The following is a 19,822-nucleotide window of genomic DNA, read 5'->3' as shown; positions in this document are numbered from 1 at the left end:
ACATGGGCTTGTAATCTTGAGATTAGACCACTGTAATGCGCTCTATGTGGGGCTACCTTTGAGGTTGATGCAGAAACTCCAAATGGTGCACAATGCGGCGGCCAGACTCCTTAGTGGGGTGAGAAAATATCAGTATGTCTCTCCCACTCTGGCCGCATTGCATTGGCTGCCCATTCAGTTCCGCATTGACTTCGAAGTTTTAATGCTTATGTACAAAACCCTGAACAGTTTAGGGCCTCGATACTTGGCAAAATGCCTACTCCCACCAAAATCTACCTGTATCACCCGATCAAGTCAAGAGGTGAGGCTGAGGAGCCTGACGCCGAGAGAGGTCCGGAAGGAAAAAAACAAGAAACCGGTCCTTCTCGGTGGTAACTCCTCACTTCTGGAATAATCTCCCTCTGGACATCCATGTGGCCCCTTCGCTGGGTATCTTTAAAAACCAACTGAAAACCTGGATGTTTAGGCAGGCCTTCCTTTCAGTTATTATTTAATTTATTTTCATTTTTAATTTTTTCTTATCTTTTTCCATCTTGATTAACTCTAGTCGTCATCGTTTAGTCGTTTAGTCATGTCCGACTCTTCGTGACCCCACGGACCAGAGCACGGCAGGCCCTCCTGTCTTCCACGGCCTCCCGGAGTTGGGTCAATTTCATGTCGGTCGCTTCGCAGACACTGTCCACCCATCTCATCCTCTGTCGTCCCCTTCTCCTCTTGCCTTCACACTTTCGAACATCAAGGTCTTTTGTAGTCAATTGACTAGATGGGTGGGGTATAAAGGCAATAAATAAATAAAACCAAGCCGTGAAACCAAATCCATGACCCCCGGTGATAAGAGTTAGGAACTCCAAAAGTAAACACAATGCCTGGGAGCAGGACAGAGTGGAAGGGATGATTCAGAGGGCCAATGGGATCTCCTGAGCTTGAGAAATGTGGCCATCTGATTTGGGGCTACAACATCCAGCATCCCCCCCCCAAAACCATCATAAGAGGAACATCTGGGTTGTAATCCCAGCTCTGACAATGACTGCTGGAACCCTGTGTAAACTTCGGTTGTTCGTCCAGCTGCAAAGCTTGTGATCAACTGAACCACCGCACAGGATGAGTGTGAGACCTTCTTAGCTCGGGCAGCCGTCCTGCAGCCCCATGGAAGAAGACTCCGAAAGGCAAATAAGCTTTCAAAGGAAGAAGTAGAAGGAGACCTTCTTTCAAGGAAACATCACTCATTTAGTAACACTAACTCATGTTTGGCTAAATAGGGAGCCCTGCCTGAAAGCAGGGAACAGGTGGCGGGCCTAATTGACATCAATAATGATTTTTAATTACCAAATTAACATATTAGCACATAAAAGTACCATGGGAAACTTCCCAGCTCCAAGCACCTGTAAATGATGAAACAGATCTGCTGGGAACAGTTGAGTGTCATGCTTTTTAAGAGAACAGGCTCTGCTTTTAAAGCTTCAACAACAGTCAGACCTGAACGGACGAAACATAAACTTTCCCCCTTAATTTTGTTGTTGTTGTTTAGCTGTTAAGTCATGTCCGACTCTTTGTGACCCCATGGATGACAGCACGCCAGGCCCTCCTGTCTTCCACTGCCTCCCGGAGTTGGGTCAAATTCATGTCTGTCAGCTTCAATGACCCTGTCCAGCCATCTCGTTCTCTGTCGTCCCCTTCTCCTCCTGCCTTCACAGAGACTTTTCCAAGGAGTCTTCTCTTCTCATGAGACGGCCAAAGCATTGGAGCCTCAGCTTCAGGATCTGTCCTTCCAGGGAGCACTCAGGGTTGATTTCCTTCAAAGTGGATAGGTTGGTTTTCCTTGCAGTCCTGGGGACTCTCAAGAGCCTCCTCCAGCACCACAATTCAAAAGCATCAATTCTTCAGCGGTCAGCCTTCTTTATGGTCCAGCTCTCACTTCCATACATCACTACAGGAAAAACCATAGCTTTGACTATGCGGACCTTTGTCGGCAAGGTGATGTCTTTGCTTTTTAAGATGCTGTCTAGGTTTGTCATCGCTTTCCTCCCAAGAAGCAGGGGTCTTTTAATTTTGTGGCTGCTGTCTCCATCTGCAGTGATCAGGGAGCCCAAGAAAGTAAAATCTGTCACTGCCTCCATATCTTCCCCTTCTATTTCCCAGGAGGTGATGGGACCAGTGGCCATGATCTTGGTTTTTTTTTATGTTGAGCTTCAGACTGTGTTTTGCACTCTCCTCTTTCACCCTCATTAAGAGATTCTTTAATTCCTCCTCACTTTCTGCCATCAGAGTGGTACCATCTGCATATTGGAGTTTGTTGATATTTCTTCTGGCAGTCTTAATTCCAGCTTGGGATTCCTCCAGTCCAGCCTTCCGCATGATGTATTCTGCATATAAGTTAAATAAGCAGGGAAACAATATACAGCCTTGTTGTACTCCTTTCCCAATTTTGAACCAATCAGTTGTTCCATGTCCAGTTCTAACTGTTGCTTCCCGTCCCACGTATAGGTTTCTCAGGAGATAGACAAGGTGATCAGGCACTCCCATTTCTTTAAGAACTTGCCATAGTTTGCTGTGGTCCACATGGTCAAAGGCTTTTGCAAAGTCAATGAAGAAGAAGTAGATATTTTTCTGGAACTCTCTGGCTTTCTCCATAATCCAGCCCAGGTTAGCAATTTGGTCTCAAGTTCCTCTGCCCCTTCAGAATCCAGCTTGTACTTCTGAGAGTTCTCGGTCCACTTACTGCTGAAACCTACCTTGGAGGATTTTGAGCATAACCTTGCTAGCGTGTGAAATGAAGCACCCTTAATACAGTTTGCTTAATTTTCATCCTATGGAGCCACCAGTAAACAGTAGAGGAATACCTTCAGGAAAGGAAGCAGAAGAAGCATCCTTTATGCCAGGAATAAGGAGTAGGAAGCCTTCCAGGTCCTTTTGGATTACAACTCCCATCATCCTTCAGCACTGTCTATGCTGGCTCATGGGAGGGACCGCCCAGCAACATCTGGCTGACTACTGGTTGTTCAGTCCTGCCCCGTCTCGATCTCCCCTAACCCAGTGACCTCCAGATGTGTTTGGTGGCCAAGCCCCCAATGTGGTAAATGTGTGCGCTGGGCTGAGGATGGTGGGACTTGTAGTCCAAGTTGAGGCAGGTTGAGAGATTCAAGAACCCCTGGGTTCCTTCCCAAAGCACTGTGGTTCCATTGATCCTCAAACAATGCTCGGCATGTGTTTGGGTGTATGTGCGCCTGTGTATGTGCACTCTCCACTAACACTCTCCATGGCAACCGAGGGAAAGCCAAGAAGAATTGGTTCAAATTGCACCAAGGCAGACTTAAGTTATGTTCTTGCTTCTGAGAGCCCTCGAGGGAGAGGAGGCGGGGGTGAGAACCTCTCTTAGAAGAAGTTTCAATAACAACAGGCTGGATTTTTTTAAAAAAATAAACAAAACTCTGTTACGATCAGTTCCTTTTTTTAAAAAAAGAGGGAGAGGGAGAGACTTTTATGGAATTTGGCTCTGGAGAAGGAGGTAGATGGGTGGCCAGGGTAGCCCTCTCTGTCTGGAAGGGGTGCCGCAATTAGACAGCGGGGTGATGGCATACCCTGTGCAGGACATTTGGGGTGCCATGGGTGCATGGAAACCATTACCTGTTTAATTGATTCTCGTTTGTTTTTTGTATTTTTCTTTAATTGGCGTTGATGGTGAGGGTGTTTGTGATTTTCTACCTTCCCCTGCACGCATGGGGGGCGCATGTGTTCAATGCGTATATGTACAAGGCAGTGGTAACTGTTACACACACACACAATTCAAAACCCAAAGCTGCCTGCCCAAGGGTCTCCCACAACAACAGCACAGCCCTTCCTGTTGCATGGTGTAATTAGTGACTCTGATAATAGCCAGTCCTCTACTAATTTAAAAGCGAAGTTTGCTGAAGGTACATCAGGAAGACACCACGGCTTTGACAATAAGCAACCTCACTTCCCAAAAAAGTCTGCATCTTCAGGGTGGCCGAGAGTGCCCTAAGAGGATGAGTCCTGGCTCGATTTGATCTGGCAACCCCTCATTTGTCTTTCTGGTGGGCCTCTGTATCCATAAAGCTCTCCTCCAGCACTACATATTGTAAGTCTTTTTTTCCCTGTCGGCTTTCTTCACTGTCCAGCTTTCATATCTGTATATAGTGATGGAGAGAATGCCACAGCGTAGATGATCTTTGCTTAAGTTTCCACAGCGATCTCCTGACACTTGGTGATAATTTTCTAATTCCTTCATTGGTGCCCCTCCGAATCTCAGTCTTCTTCCAATTTCTCAACCGCAGTCTCCGTTTGGACTGATGATTAAACCAAGGCACAGAAAATCTATTTCAGTTTCTTCGCTGTCAACCTTGAATTTATGTAATTTTTCCTGTAGTCATTATTTATTTATTTTTAATCTTCTTCATAGCTGGCTTTCATCCTGCTTTTCTGTTTGTTCTTTACATGGACCTCATCTGGAATGTTGTTTAAAATACAGTCTCTTTTAACTGTTTGATTATCACAATATTCTTTGGCTTCACTCTATAATGTTTGATATTGAAGTTCTTGGTCTCTTCCAGAATCCCCTGCTGGTCTTTTTTATGAAGAAAGAATAGAAATTCTCCATCTTATAGCAGCCATCTCGTGAAGTTCACATGTACAGTCATCTGTTTGGGTACTTGATGTATGTATTTGAAATGCAGTGGTGCCTCCCTTGACGAGGATAATCCATTCCAGCAAAATCGCTGTAGAGCGAAATCCTTGTCAAGCGAAATAAAAAATCCCATTGAAATGCATTGATAACTGGTTCAATGCATTCCAATGGGCTAAATACCTCAGCGTCCAGCAAAGATCTTCCATAGGGCAGCCATTTTCTGTCCCCTGTGCAGTGAAAAATCTGTCCTAAAGCACAGCAGGGAGCCATTTTACACAGCGGGTGGCTATTTTGAAACCCGACGATCAGCTGTTTCGATCGTCCTAATGCGAAGAATCGGTTCCCAAAGCAGAGAACCAATCATCAGGAAGCGAAAAAAGCCCTTTGAAACATCGTTTTGTGATCACAAAAGTGATCGCAAAAACCTCATCGTCAAGCGGATTCATTGTTTTACGAGGTAATCGTTAAGTGAGGCACCACTGTAAATAGATTGTTGGCTTACAAAACTTGGCAAGTCCTTCTCCTGCTTTGTTTCTGACCCCAGACCAAATTCTCCAATAACCTTTGTTTCTGCTTTGTTTCCGACTTTGACATTCCAGTCACCTAGGATTTTCAGCATGTCTCGTCTGGGTTTGTGATCAGTTTCCTCCAGGATGCCTGCAGGAAAGCTTTCAAATTGTTCTTCAAGATCTGTACCTGGAGCATAGACTTGAATGGTGGTTTTGTGGGTAAGTTTTCCAGGAAATCTTATTGATCTTATTTGGTTATACTTTGCATTACAGCCCCTAAACACTGAACTACATCTCATGTCACTATCAGTGTCACATTGTTCCTTCTGAGTTTTCCTCTAAACAGTCATCACTGGAATGATCCCTTCTCGTCTGCTAAGGGGACCAGGTTAATCCAAAAGATGGTGGTTGCCTCTTAGTCTGGTGTCTGAGCTTTGACTATTCCACCTGGGTTGAGTCTAGACTAGAGATGGGGACAAATTAAAAAAAATGGCGATTCGTTTTGATTTGTGATTCATCAAGGTATTCGACTCAACGAATACAAATATATGAATATTCTTTGATGAATCAACAAATTGATTTGTTGGTTCGTCTGCACTTTAAACAGCTGTATAACTGGCCCCTAAGCATCTTCTAGAGACACCAAATGTGCAGGGAAGCTTTGCAGGGAGATGTCCACTATCCAATCTTCACCAAAGTTGGTAGGCATGTTGGGGAAAGACATAGGAAGCTCCATTGCAATTCCAGATTCTCTAAGTACCTGGGGGAGCTTTCCTGGGGGGGCTCTTTGTGACTATATACCTCAGGGGTCTGTTATCCAATGTTCACCAAACTTTCAGGAGTTATAGGAAAGCATCTGAGGAAGTTTTCCTGCAAATTTGGTGTCTCCAGGTCCTTAGGGGGCAGTTTTATAGCTGTGCAACGCACATATGAATCAACAAATTGATTCATCGATTCATCAAAGAATGTTCGTATATTTGCATTAATCTTGATGAATCATGGATCAAAACGAATCGCCATTTTTTTTAAATTTGTCCGCAAATTAAAGCTTTCCTGATTCATTGAATCCTTGTTCATCTCCACCTGTACAGCCCCAGGTAGTGGGATGGGTGTGTGCAGGGGAGGTATGCCGTTTGAAAACCTGTCTCAGCTGCTGCCACCAGAGCTTTTAAAAAGCTGCTTTTGCTAGGCTATGCCTCCCAGAATTCCTTAGCCAGCATGAGCAGTCATCATCCTGGCTAGTGGATATATCATCCAAAATACAGTGGTGCCTCGCTAGGCAGTTACCCCGCATGGCAGTTTTTTCGCTAGACATTGGCTTTTTGCGATCGCTATAGTGATTCACAAAACAGTGATTTCTATGGGGGAATTTCACTGGACAATGTTTGGTCCCTGCTTTGCAAACAGATTTTCGCTAGATGACGATTTTGACAGCTCCCTCCGCACTCGCAAAACAGGTTTTTTGGGACCTAAGCTTTGCAAGACAGCGATTTAAACAGCTTATTGGCTGTTCGCAAAGCAGCTTTCCTATGGCTGATCCTCGCTAGACAACGACGATTCTTCCTCATTGGAACGCATTAAAGAGGTTTCAATGCATTCCAATGGGGAAATGCTTTCCGCTAGACAATGATTTCGCTAAACAGTGATTTCAGTGGAATGGATTATCATCATCTAGCGAGGCACCACTGCAGCATTATTATTATTAGGTTCTGGCTTCTGCTGCCAATAATCTGTGCCAGAGGTGTTTTTGTGTGTGTGTGTGTGGTGAGGGGCCTGACTAGATGATCTCAGTGGGTACCCACCACATCCTCCTTGCCCCTAGCACTGCTGTCGCAGCGATGAGAGGAGGTGACAGGTGGGACTTGTATGGAAATGTAGTAGAAGTACACAGCCTTTTTGTCTCTTCCGCACTGCCAGGTTTCATCATTTTTATTGATTTTTTTATCTGTGCGGCTCTTGTCAGTTTAATTGTCTTCAGCCATTGTAAAGCACTCAAGTCCTTGGCCTCGACAGCGGGGGGGCGGGAAGAGAGGCAAATCTAGCAGTTAAACCTACAAGCAAATATTGCTAGCCCGACATATGGGAGGGGGACCGGTTGCGGGTCTTAGCAGGGGTAGAATAACCACAATATTTGGGTGAACCTCTGGGTGGAACACACCATATCACCGTGGAACCGCACACACCTACATGTGGAAGGAGTTGGATGTTCCCTCACCTTCAGCAAAGGCTGCGTTTGAGATTTTGCAACCTCGCAGGCTGACTTTAGTAGATTTGGCTGGGAGGGACCTTTATGGGCTGGGGTGACTGTCAATCTATCCTTTCCTGCCTCTGACTTCAAAGACAACCTCCGCCTCCTGGCTCTCTTTGCTCTCTTCTTCTCTTTTGTCTGTTGGAAGCAGGTAGTAGGTTGAGGCCTCATGTTTTGTCAGTTTACTGTTATCTGTTTGCTCTAAGTACATTCAGCCTTCTTACTCTTTCTCTTACAAAAGTCTCAGAGTGAGTTCTAGTGGCTGTCAGTGCCCGTTAAGGAGGAAAGACCTCCTCTGGGGTCTGCTCTGTGTTTCAGTTTTCCTCCACTTTTGCTGCACCGCTGTATCCTGCAGTGGTGCCAATTGTGGCTAGCAGTCCAAGAGGCACACTAGCCGTGGTGGGCGGTGGCCAGAACCAAAGGTAGGCAAGAACCCATTCAGACATGCACCCACACAGAGATTGACAGCAGTCTGGGGGACACCATGCTCTAGTCATTCATCCCAAAAAAGGCCAGCCCCACAGAAAAATGTCTTCCTGCTGCTTTTTCCCTCTGTGTTTGGTTTCCAAACGGCTGGGCAGTTTGCTTGTTCACTGCTGTTGTCCGTAGTCCTGTTTTCTTTCTCTCCGCCCACAGAGAATGTGGGGCTGGGACGTCTCTATGAGATGAGCTTTTGTTTCCTATCCCTTGATCCCCTTCCTTGCACCCTTTCCAGCTGCGCTCCCTCCTCTCCCATCTCTGCACGGGCCCCAAGGTGGACAACGTGGCCTCCAGCCCTGAGTCTCAATTCCCCCGGTCTTTCTTCTCTGCCGCAAAAGCAAGCTGGCGTCTCTTTGGGTGCCTCTTTTATTGTCTCCTTCACATTTTCCTAAACAGTTGGCTTTGTGCAGTTCTATGCAAAGGGGAGCACGAGGATACAGGATCTGCAGCGGTGGAAGCTAAGCGCAAGGGAGACCCTCCGGGACAGAATTCAAGGATCAGAACAAGATTCGGGAACGACCTGCAGAGGAGCCGGGATCTGGGGGGGGGAGGGCTTAAGGCAGTGGTTCCCCAGCCTTGGGCCTGCAGATGTTCTTGGACTTCAACTCCCAGAAATCCTGGCCAGCAGAGGTGATGGTGAAGGCTTCTCTGGGTTGTAGTCCAAGAACAACTGCAGGCCCAAGGGGACCACTGGCTTAAGGCATTCATATCGAGGGACCTCCTTCTCTTTAACATGTATATGTAACATCTACCACCCCTGCCTCTTTTCAAATTCATTTTAATTTTAAACTTAATTATGATTGCAGTTGTTGAATCATAGGGTTTTGCTGCTGCTGCTGCTGCTGCTGCTGCTGTTGTTGTTGTTGTTGTTGTTATACATTTATATAACTGCTGGAGAGCTCAGTGGTTTAGCCAGAGATTGGGAGTTTGATTCCCCCATAAACAAAGAAAGAAAGAAAGAAAGAAAGAAAGAAAGAAAGAAAGAAAGAAAGAAAGAAAGAAAGAAAGAAAGAAAGATGTATTCCTGAATTCCATTTTGAAATCAACTCAGGAGACTTTCTTAGTACATGGCAAAATATCTACCTGAACTTCTCAGGACGTCTGGCTGAGAATGCTAAGCCAGAGAGAGGCTCGCCAGGAGAAACCAAGAAACCGGCCCTTCTCGGTGGTGGCTCCTTGGATTTGGAATAAGCCTCTTGCTATCCACCTGGCCCATTGGCTGGCAATTTCCAAGAAATAATTAAAAACCTCATGATTTAGGCAGATGTTTCAAAATATTACAGATGTGGAAGCCGCTGAATCCTATGAGCCTCATCAGATGTAATTCCACCGTTTTAATTGCGCGTTTATGTTCTATGCATTTTAACAGCTTTTAATAATGGTTTATTTTTATTTTTCATCTTTGTTTTCCACTCCACTGTATTTTGTATTTCAGTCCTGTTATTCTGTGGTGTTTTTTAATTGTAAACTGCTCAGAGTGACCTTTGTCCAGGTGGGTGGTATAAAAATAAATAAATTTCTTGCGAATGCTTAAGAAGTCAAAACAAATGGTAACCAGCCATAGATGTCTAATAAAAAGGAAGCAGAAAATTGAAACATTACCCTTTTTAAAAAAAACTGCTTTATGGGTTCATGGTAAATTGAAAAGGTTTAAAGAGGGAAAGGGAGAGACAGGGGGCATTAACTTGGCTCCAGAAATTACAGAATGTGGACTCCGGTTCTTGCAAGAATGTGTGTGGGACCATTCGGAATGGTTAAAAAAGATGCCAAAGGATCACATAACGTGAGTTCTTTTTAAGGAGAAAGGCAGGATAAAAATATTTTAAATAAATATTAAAAATTAAATAAATAGACCAAGAAGGGGGGGAAAGTTCTGAGACAGTCATCCCTATGAGAAGCCTTCAATCAGCTTGCTTATGGGCTTGGGCATCGAGGTTAGGAAATCAGGAACAGGTTCTTAAGAAAAACGAAAAGTGAGTGAGGCTTGTGCTGGGGGGGGGGTGTGGGTTTCCGGGGCCCACGCTAGCTGTGAGCATCTCACTGGAGTGCATCTTGGGTGTTCACAAGCAAAGGCAGCCTCTGAGGCTCAGATGTGGGACTCCTCAGCTGCTGGTGTTTACCACAGCTGGGTGCGAGGGGGACCAGCAACAAGATCATGAAACACAATGGCCACAGTGTAGGGACAATGCACCCCTCTGTTTTCCAATACCCCCTCCTCCATGACATCAGCTGCAGTGTCCCTTTCCAGCACAAGGGACTGGCAGATTGGCACGCCCACCCCCTCTACTTGCTTTAAGATGCTAGCAGGCTTTTCTGCCCAGAACGGGATCGTGGTTTTGCAGCCTTCTGGGGCTTCCCTGTTTCCCTGTTAGGACCACAGAACGTTGGGATAATCAGAGGTTCAAGAAGGTTGGAACATCCCTGCTCCGTAGTTAAGAGATGGGGACCTCAGGCCCGAAACACCACCTGATGTTCCCAAGCAGGGAAAGGCCACCCCAAAGGCAAAAGCCACAATTTCGTCTTTCTTCATCAGGCTTCACTCTGCATTCCTTCTCGTGACTCGGCACTAAACGATGCCCCTGCATCTTTTCATGAACTGAGAAGGTGGGAATGACCACCTTTTTTTCTCGGGCATCGACATCTCTGGTAGGGCCACTTTCTTGTTTTCCCTTCCCAATAAAACGGTGGAATCCAGACCCCAAGGGAAGGGAATGGCTGGAGGACATGGGCCTGGCGCATCTTTTTCAGGTAAAGACCAGGGAGCCAGGCCCTGTGCGGTCGGCAAGAGGAAGGATATTATCATTCACCCACCTCACTGAGCCCCCAGTTTAAAGCCACATGGGGAACTGGGCACTTCTATGTGACCAGCTAGGCGCCCACCTGCCCTAAAGCAGGTAATCGTACACATTTCATCTTGGTTCGTAAAAATCGTGTAGAAATGGGAAGCTCAGTAAAAAAAAAAAAAATTAAAAGAACAAAACACATAATCTGGAATTTGCAGAGGGTCAATACTTTTAATAGACTCACCTGTGAATGCACAAAAACAGCCATAATTCCCTACAAATTTTTACCCATCTCCAGATGATGCAGTTACGTGCTCTCAAGTTGTCTCCAGGTTGAGGTGACTTATGAATGAGTCAACTCTAAAGTGTCCTATCATTCATAACCCTGCTTAGATTTTCCAAACTCAAGCCAATGGCTTCCTTAAGCCACTCAATTGGTCTCATGTTCGGTCCTCCTCTTTTCCTGATGCTGACAATTTTCCCCAGCATTATTATTTTTCTAGCAAGTCTTTGCCTCCAACAGTGTGCCCAGAGTTCAGAAGCCTTGGTTTTATCATTTTTTTTCTTTTTGTTGTTCTGTTGTGATGTAAGTGGGTGGGGTGTTACAAGCACAACGTGGAGAATACACTATCCACCGCCCGCCACGCCACTTCGAGAATCACGTCTCCAATCAAAATCAGAACTCTCCTGCAAGTCCTTTAAAATAAATTGCAGCAGCAAGAGAGAAACTATTCTGAAATCAATGGAAAGCTTTTTTTTTTTTGAGACCTCAAGAGTAAACATCCCTCATCTTTTGAAGGCAGAAGATGGTGGAAAGGCTACAGCCTAGACTTGTTCCTTGCTATCGAGTCGATAGCCCACCAGCATGTGAAGTCCGTCTGTACCCCAAGGCCAAAAAACACAGCCGTGGTCCATCACATGTGCCAACTCACGGTGCCAGTCCGACCACCAAGAGTGCATCGTTCTGCAAGAGGCATCCGTTTTGAAAAGCCAACGGGCAGAATTCAGCACAGCACTGGAGCGAATTTTATTGAACACCCACCTGCCGATGGAAGGCTCACCCCCAGGGTCTGCGGTTCACATAATTTACATCTGACTCTCTTCTGGTTTCATTTCATCGGTTTCAATGTTTCTGCTCCAGCGCAGTCAAATCTCTTGCAAGATTCACAGATACGACCTACAATTTAGAACAGCGTCTTTCACAGTTCGGTACACTAGAAAGACAAACAAGTGGGTCCTGGATGAACTCTCTTGAGTAGGGGTTCTCAACCTTGGGTCCCCAGATGTTCTTGGACTACAACTCCCAGAAGCCTTCACCACTAGCTGTCCTGCCGAGGATTTCTGTGACCTGCAGTCCAAGAACATCCGAGGACCAGAATTTAGGAAGCATTGTTCTAGAGAGACGTGAGTTAATCCAGGCCCCCCTTGTTTGTCTTCCTAGTGGCCCGTGGGATCCCAAAAGCTCACCTCATTGGCCTAGATGCTAAAATTCAGGGAAAAGGATTGTGCCCTATGGAAACGCAGATACCTAGCAGAGTTTTCTGGGGTCACGAAGAGAGTCGGACACGACCAAACGACGAAAAGCAGGGTTTTCGGAGTCATGGAAAACTGCAGCCAAGCATCATTCCAGGTGGGAAAAACAGAGCAGAGAACACCTGGCACCTGGCGAAGGCCACTCATGAGGAGGTAAGATGGGGTTACCCTTTCCAAAATAAAAGTCTGGATCCTAATATAAATGAAATGTGGATTTGGGGATTTTGCCTCGTTCCTATGGGATCAACATGACCTCATTCATGCAATGAGTGGAAAACTCTCTCTCTTTCTCTCTTTCTCTCTCTCTCTCTCTCTCTCTCTCTCTCTCAATCAATCAATCAATCAATCAATCAATCAATCAATCAATCTATCTATCTATCTATCTATCTATCTATCTATCTATCTATCTATCTATCTATCTATCTATCTATCTATCTATCTATCTATCTATCTATCTATCTATCTATCTATCTATCTATCTAAACTCAGCAGGGCAATTAATCCAGAATTCAAGAGGTGAACCTTATCCAGAGTAGGCTCAGCCACCTCAGATGGCTCTAAAAACCAGCGTGAATTCAAGCGATGCATCCACACCAGAATCAGCAGACTCCAAGAACACATGCATGTGCCCCAAACCCAGTCAAAACCACCCTAGCTTTTGCTCTCGTCCGATAAGGCATTCATTCTGCCTGGGTTTTCCACCGTCTTGCAGCTCCTTTATTACTCCTAAATTCACTCCGCTCACTTACATCTCTGTGCTGCATAAATGCACAAGGAACAGACTTGATACAGCTCTCTCTTCTCCCACCCTATGAACCGATAGGTCAGCATCCCATCCGCACACATGTCCGGAACATTGTCATTTGGTGGTTCCTTAGCCAGAAAGAGAAAAGCGAAGGTACCAAGGGACCGCCAGCACATCAGATACATTAGAAGCACGCCTGTATCAAGAATAGGAAATGTGTTCAAAAGAGATTTCCCTGCAGCTGCGGGTGAATACAGATACCCAAATGGCATCTGGTTGATAAGCCCCCAGCTTTTACTGCACATTCAAAGGAAAAACCACTCCATCCTTTTTAGGATCACAGATGACCAGATGGTACACCTTTTTATCCCTTGGTAAGCTGGCCGGCAGCTTTGGGCCCTATGGCACCATTCAGGCCAAGCAGAAATGTGTGGCTGAGAGCCCGCTTTTTCAGATGCACAAAGCCATTGCCTAGCCTGGCACTCCGATGCACACAGAAGCACAGAGAAAAGAAAACATAAAAGTCATGTTGGGAGTTTATGAAATGGTGCCTGAAGAATTTGAAAAATCCCATCTTTTGAACCCAGCTCTAAGAATGGGCCAGCTTGCCTGGGCAACGACCGACTGACCCATGACTGAAGAACAGTAATGCTCTAGTGGGGACTTTACAAAGCCACGGATGACTGGGATCTGGAAGGCTCCATTCTGCCCTATGAGCCTGACCATTTTGTAAAATCTCTTGGGCTTTAAAGCATCTCCTGCCTGGGAGGTGAGGCTGGGCCACTCCTCCTCGCCCTGTTGCCAACAAGGGTAAAGGCCATCAATTATATCAACAACAACAACAACAACACTACTTGGGCAATCTTTTGAAAATTGGCTAGACGGACCTTGTTCCCAGCTCACACTGGTAGTTTACCCAAGGACTTGTCCCTAAATTGTATTCTTAATTCTTTTAAAATTGCCCATTTAATTAAGTTCTGTTTAAATAGCCATTTTGGGTTTTGATTATACTTTTCTTCCTCTAATATGACTGCGAACGTACACCAAGTCCAATTTTGGAGAGAAAGAATATCAGACCAAGCAAATAAATAAAAATGTACAACTCCAGAGATTAGAGGCTTCCGGGGTGGGGGGATGTTGGCCATCACCTCCCAGAATCCTGTTGGCAGCATAGCTAGCTGAGGGCTTCTGGGAGCTGCTGTTCAAAATAGGAACCTTTCCAAGCTCTAGCTAGATGCTATTGGTGCTCCATGGGCAGACCGAGACGAGAAGTCTTGGATACACGTGCCTTTCTGTCTTGAGAGGAGAGGTAATGGTTTCCTCTAAAACCTCATTAAACAGAGGTTGGTTGGCCGTCTTTCAGAGATGCCTTTGCTATGTGTTTCCTCCTTTGGTGGGTCTTGAACTAGATGACCTGTGGGTTTCCTTGCAATTGCAGAGCTGCATACATCCTGGAGTCCACAATCCACGGCATGAAATTTGCTTAAAGGTTAATGACTCTGCCGCTTCACTTGGAGTCTGTGCAATCTTGCTTGCTCCCTCCCCCACCCCCCTTCGAACTATAGTTACGTAAAGGTCTCCTTCAACATTCTCATGAGCTGGGAAAGGAATGGGCGGTCTGCATTGCATGAGAGCGGTCCCTGGTTCATCTTAGAACTTCAGAACTAGAACGGACGCTATGGAATCATTGAGCCCAATCCCTGTCGAGGAGGCACAATGGAGAATCGAACTCCCAACCTTTGTGAATATTTGGCTAATGAATAAATAGCCTGAACTGGTACAGCATGGAGCCAAGCAGGGTGTTGCACATAGTGTGTCACCAGAAAATGAAACTCCTTACATGCTGGAAGCATCTAATTGTCTGGGATGGAGATTTTTCAGACCTTCCAAAGTTTGCAAATGAGCTTGCTTTGTCTTGTGATTGGTCCTCAAAGTCATGAAACATGAAGGGACTGCAGCTTGTAACAATGTGCTGCCTGCAATGTGCACATTTGGCCCGTGGCTTCCTTTGTTCCCATGGAAACATACACAAGGAGAGGCTGTGGAAGGTTAGTGAGGATTTTACAAGTCTGATCTGTTTCTCTTTTCTTCCCCATGCAGCATTATTTTACCTCCATGCATGCACTCAAAAGATACCTGCCCCACCTAAAAGGTTTTCAACTGCATGCAAGTATAGAGCCAACCTGTGTGGCCTGAGTAAATACAGCCGTCTGGCCACGTGGCTTCCTCACACGTGTAGCAAGTGCTGGCATGAGTGCCAGGTTACCTGGGACCTGACCACAGGTGAGACCGTACAGATGCTTCTGCTTAACATGATTGATTTTCCAAGATCAAAGAGACAGCTCATAGCTCCAGGATGCGTTCAGGTCACGACTTCCTCACTGCCCCCAAAGTCTTACCTTTAGGGAAGACCTTTGGAGGGGACATGATTTAACAGGGTGGGGTAGTGGACGGGGAAGGTGCTTCTAATCTCAACAGGTGTGATCTCATGTGGATCACATGCCTCCCTCCCTCTAGAGCAGACACGGAGGCCTTGTGGTCAGCCTGAGGTTGTTTGGATTTCGGCTCCCACACTCTCTTCCTATTAGCCCTGCCAGCTCAGGCAGGTGAGAATTGCAGTCTTAGCAGCTTCAAGGTTTCCTGATGGGGAGTGACCTCTGTGGTCTGCAAGAACCTTCTAGAAGGAGCAGGAGACTTCAAAACACAAGAGAAGAGGCTGGTCGCCATCTCCTACCCTTTTTATGGAGCTTTAAGAATGACCCCAGGATGAGAGAGTGGACCATGGGAAAGAGTATCCCTCACAGGCCTATATGAGCCCTGGTGGCTTCCTCTTATGCTTGGAATGCTTTCAAGGAACTAGCTTCTCTGTGTCCTGTAGTGGACGGAGCGATGGGCTGGAACCCAGGAAGCCTGGGTTCAAATCTGTCCTTGACTGTGGAAATTTACTGGGCATGACGGTAAAGCCATTCCTTAAGAAACGTTAGGATGGATGTATCTAGATGACACATAAGCAGCAATGACAGGACGGATGCAGAAACATTTGTCATCTTTGCTTCTGCCTTACGAACTTCTAGTGCTAATCGAATAGTGATTGATCATGCCTATTTTGAGATGAAGTGGAATAATGACAGAATAAATGAGATACCTGGTTTTTTTATTACTGTGTGTGTGTCCTGTGCCATCAAGTCAGAACCGACGTTTAGTGACCCTGATCATGAGATATTTAAGGGACAGATGTACCAGATCTAACCATCCCCAGCAAATTCCCACAGTCAAGCAGGGATTTGAACCCCTGGGCCTCCTGAGTCCCAGTCTGTCATTCTATCTATCCACTACACCCCACCAGGTATCCTTTCTTATAGCAATTGCATGTTGCTGAAATGTTGATTGACATCCGCCTGTCGAGGTGGATTTTCATTGTTTGCCTTTAAACAGTGTTTCCCACCCTCACTAGAAACGGCGTGACTTCTCGGTGAACTCCATCCTTCAGTCCATCACATTATCTGAGCAGAAAATAAATGCCTTCTTCTCATTCAGTTTTAACTAAGAAATGAACAAAGCTAGCTAAGTTTTTAAAAAAACACACACAACTCCAGACAAAATGGATGCAAAGTTTGTTTTGAAACGGCAGCACGCATGTCATCACCCTCTGGATACAACACGGTTTTCTTCAGACCGGCTGCCATTTCTCCTAGGAATCTTTGGAAACACTTTCGAGGACAGGGAGACTCTAGCCAAACGCAGCCAAGTTCTGCAAGATGGGGAAGTGACGCCCCCCCTTCCAGGACCCCGAGAGTCATCCTTCCACCCTCCCAAAGTTTGTGCATCACTGAAGCCACATCCAGACTTCAGGACTTACTGCCTGCTGTGCCTAAGAGGCGAGGGGTGCTCAGCACCAAGGCAATCTCTTGTGCGCGCTATTCTGCACTGGCAGGACTTCCCAGGCAGAGTTCTTGGAGGAAAGCGAGGGCCAACTTCACCAGACCAGACCCAGACGTACAACTTTCCTTGTCTCTTCCCCCCCCCCCGCCCCCCGGCTCGCCTCCCTCAGCAGCGTCTCAACATCCATCCACCAGCGCGCCCGGCCCGGGGACAATTGGGAGAAAAACGCAAGGATAACCAGTACCTCGGAAGCAGCCGCGGGAGAAGGATTGACCGGGTTGGGGGGGCAGGGTGGCCTCAGCTCCTGGCCAAGGTGCTTCCTGGGAGCAAACGGGGCCAGCGCGCCCCTTTCCCTCTGCCCCCACCCCCCGCCCAAACCGCGCGCCTCTGCCGCCGCTCCGGCCTCTCTGCCTCCGGCGAGCATCCTTTCAGCACCGCGGAGAGCGACCGGCGGCGCGTCCGAAGGCGGACGGTCCCCGCAGAGGCTCCGCTTGGGAAGCCGGGAGGAAGGAGGCCAGCCGGGAGCCGGCATCAGGTGCGGCCGAACCGCCGGCCTCTTTCCACCTTGGACAGGTAGGTCCCCAGCTCCGTCCCCGCCCAGCGGGGGCGGAGCTGGGGACCTACCTGTCCAAGGTGGAAAGAGGCCGGTGGCTCGGCTGGGGAGGACGCACAACCCGCAGGCTCGCTCCCTCCCTCCCCCTTCTCCTCCGGGTAAGGAGAACTTTCTCTCTCTCTCTCTCTCTCTTTCTCATCTTCCTCGCCTCGTCCTTCCTGGGCGACCCCCCATTCCTCCTCCACCCCCTCCGTTGGCACCGCGCCCCTCTCCTCCCTGGCCCCTTCCCCTCTTCCCACGGGGAGCTCCCCTCCCCTCCATCTCTCCCGCCGCCGCTCGCCTTCCCTCCCCCCCCCCCGCCCCACCATCTCCAGCATCCTTTTGTTCTTCCTGGCGGCTCTTTCCCAACGGCGGCCGCCTTCCTCCCCACTCTGGCCGCGCCGCGCTCTTCCTCCTGCCTCCTCTTCCTCCCCTGACCCGCTCCCCCAACCCCAGCGGGACCTCCGCTGGCCGGGATGCTCCAGACCGCCGCCGCCCTCCCCCCTTCCTTCCTCCTCCCCCCCTTTCCCCTTCTCCCTTCCCGCAAGTCTCCCAACTCCGGAGGCCGACGCGAGGCGAGGCGAGGCGCACTCACAGGTCAGATGCCCGGGGATGGTACTGCTGGCTCCGGCAGAGGAGGGAGTGCCCGCAAGCCTGGCCCATGTCTCCTCATCCTTTGCTTCCCAGCCTCGCCGGGAAGGGAGAGGAGAGGCCGGGCGGCGGCGGAGTCGAGGCGGAGGAGTCGAAGCGGCGAAGAGGGCAGGCAGGCAGGCAGGCGGGCGGGCGGGCAGGCGCCCGGGCGAGCGGCGAGGCTGCTGCTCCCGCGGCTGTCCCACCGCGCCGGGGCTGGACCAGCTCCTGGGCTGCCGCCTCCGAAGGATGCTCAGGGCGCCGCCAGCGACGGCCTCTTCCTCCCTGCGCGGGGAGGGAGTTTGAACGGCTTCTGCTGTAACCGATCCTAATGCGGGTTGCTGGAGCAGGAGGGGCGGGAGGGGGGGCGGGGCGGGAGGAGAAGCTGAGCGAGAAAGAGAGAGAGAGAGAGAGAGAGAGAGAGAGAGAGAGAGAGAGAGAGCAGTGGGGGGGGCGTGCATGTGCCGCGCGTGAACGTGCCAGCTAGAAGCTGCTTCTGCTGCTCTCCATTGTGTCTCCTTTGCAGACGGGAAGGTGGGAAAGGGGATGCGCGATCGGGGTTCACGGGGCTGGCCCACCTCTGCCCCAGGGCTGGGCTGCGGGTGGGGGAAGAGGAAGGGGGAAGCCCCTGCCCTGGCACGCATTGGCACGGACGGGTGTGGGGAGTCCCGGGCTCCCCTTCCTTCTTCTGAAAGCACTGCAGAATGGGGTTGGACCCGAGGCAGCCATCCTGCCCAGGCCCTAGACGAGGAGGGAGCGACTGGGCTTTGACCCCCGGGTGCCCACCCACCCATTGGGTATTTGCTACACAAAGGGAATTCCGCCCACTAGTCTGAGCCCATCTCTTGACTCTGGATGCTTTCTCCGGGCACAGAGAGGGCTTCAAGGTGGGACCAGAGGACCCATCCGTGCACCAAGACCCACACATTTTTCCCCATTCCCTCCTCCGCCCCCTGAGGATAACAGTTTCAGGCGGCCCATGTTTAACTAGCAGGATAGTCAAGCCCCTTCCCCAGCACATTAAGGGGGTCAGTGACAGCTCAGTACAGGATCAAGGGGCCTTTGAAAGGGCAAACGCTAACGGGGCAGGAGAAACTGGGAAATCCTTGGGACTGAGCCCAGATCCTGCTCCAAAAGGTCAGAGTTCGACCTTGGAACATACAGGGCTACCATCCAGAAGAGGCAAATACAGATTTGGCCTTTCGGCAAATCAACCCCCCCATCTCCCCACATCTTTCCGCTGTGGGGCCCTTTGGCAAGTGAGACTATGACTCGGTAGTAGGTGTAATTTCCATCCCCTCTTTTATTTGGGCCCCGAAGAGGCCACTGAACGAGGAACCAGGAGCGGCCAGTTCCCCCAACATGCCCTGAATGCACAAAGGAGCTGGGGCTGCTCCGATTTGGGCAGGTTTCCTCCGAGCACCTTGGGGGAAAGGTGAGCCAAACAGGCAGCCTGGTTGAATGAGGAGACGTTCTAACCTGGCGTGCGCCTGCAATCGCTCTCCCGCACATGTGTTCTCGCAGGTGCAACACAAGGGTGCTTTTGGATGATGCCTCATTGCCAGCCGGGGACCATGAGCTGTTGTTTTATTTGCTTCAGTTGCAAAAGGAAAGCCAAAGTATAGAAATAGACTCTCTCTCTCTCTCTCTCTCTCTCTCTCTCTCTCTTTCTCTTTCACCCCCATGCGCGCACACACCTGGCCCACCTTCCCCCACATCTGCTTCAGTCTCCTTGGAATTGATCACTTCTTCTCCCTCTCTTTCTTCCATGATTTGGC

At 48.6% G+C, this 19,822-nt stretch overlaps 1 protein-coding gene across 1 annotated transcript in view; it reads right to left on the bottom strand.

The window, feature by feature from the left end:
- Nucleotides 1-18,353, bottom strand: part of PDE2A (phosphodiesterase 2A) — a 350,282-nt gene extending 331,929 nt beyond the window's left edge. Inside the window, exon 1 of the mRNA XM_072993391.2 lies at nucleotides 18,010-18,353. Within this exon, the coding sequence (XP_072849492.2) occupies nucleotides 18,010-18,077 (68 nt within the window). The 5' untranslated portion in view covers nucleotides 18,078-18,353. The remainder of the gene's footprint in view (nucleotides 1-18,009) is intronic.
- Nucleotides 18,354-19,822: the final 1,469 nt, after the last annotated feature.

This window comes from Pogona vitticeps, chromosome 3, assembly GCF_051106095.1.
Source record: "Pogona vitticeps strain Pit_001003342236 chromosome 3, PviZW2.1, whole genome shotgun sequence".
NCBI lineage: Eukaryota > Metazoa > Chordata > Lepidosauria > Squamata > Agamidae > Pogona > Pogona vitticeps.
The sequence above is the reverse complement of the archived record's forward strand: the minus strand, read 5'-3'. Positions and strand labels throughout refer to the sequence as shown.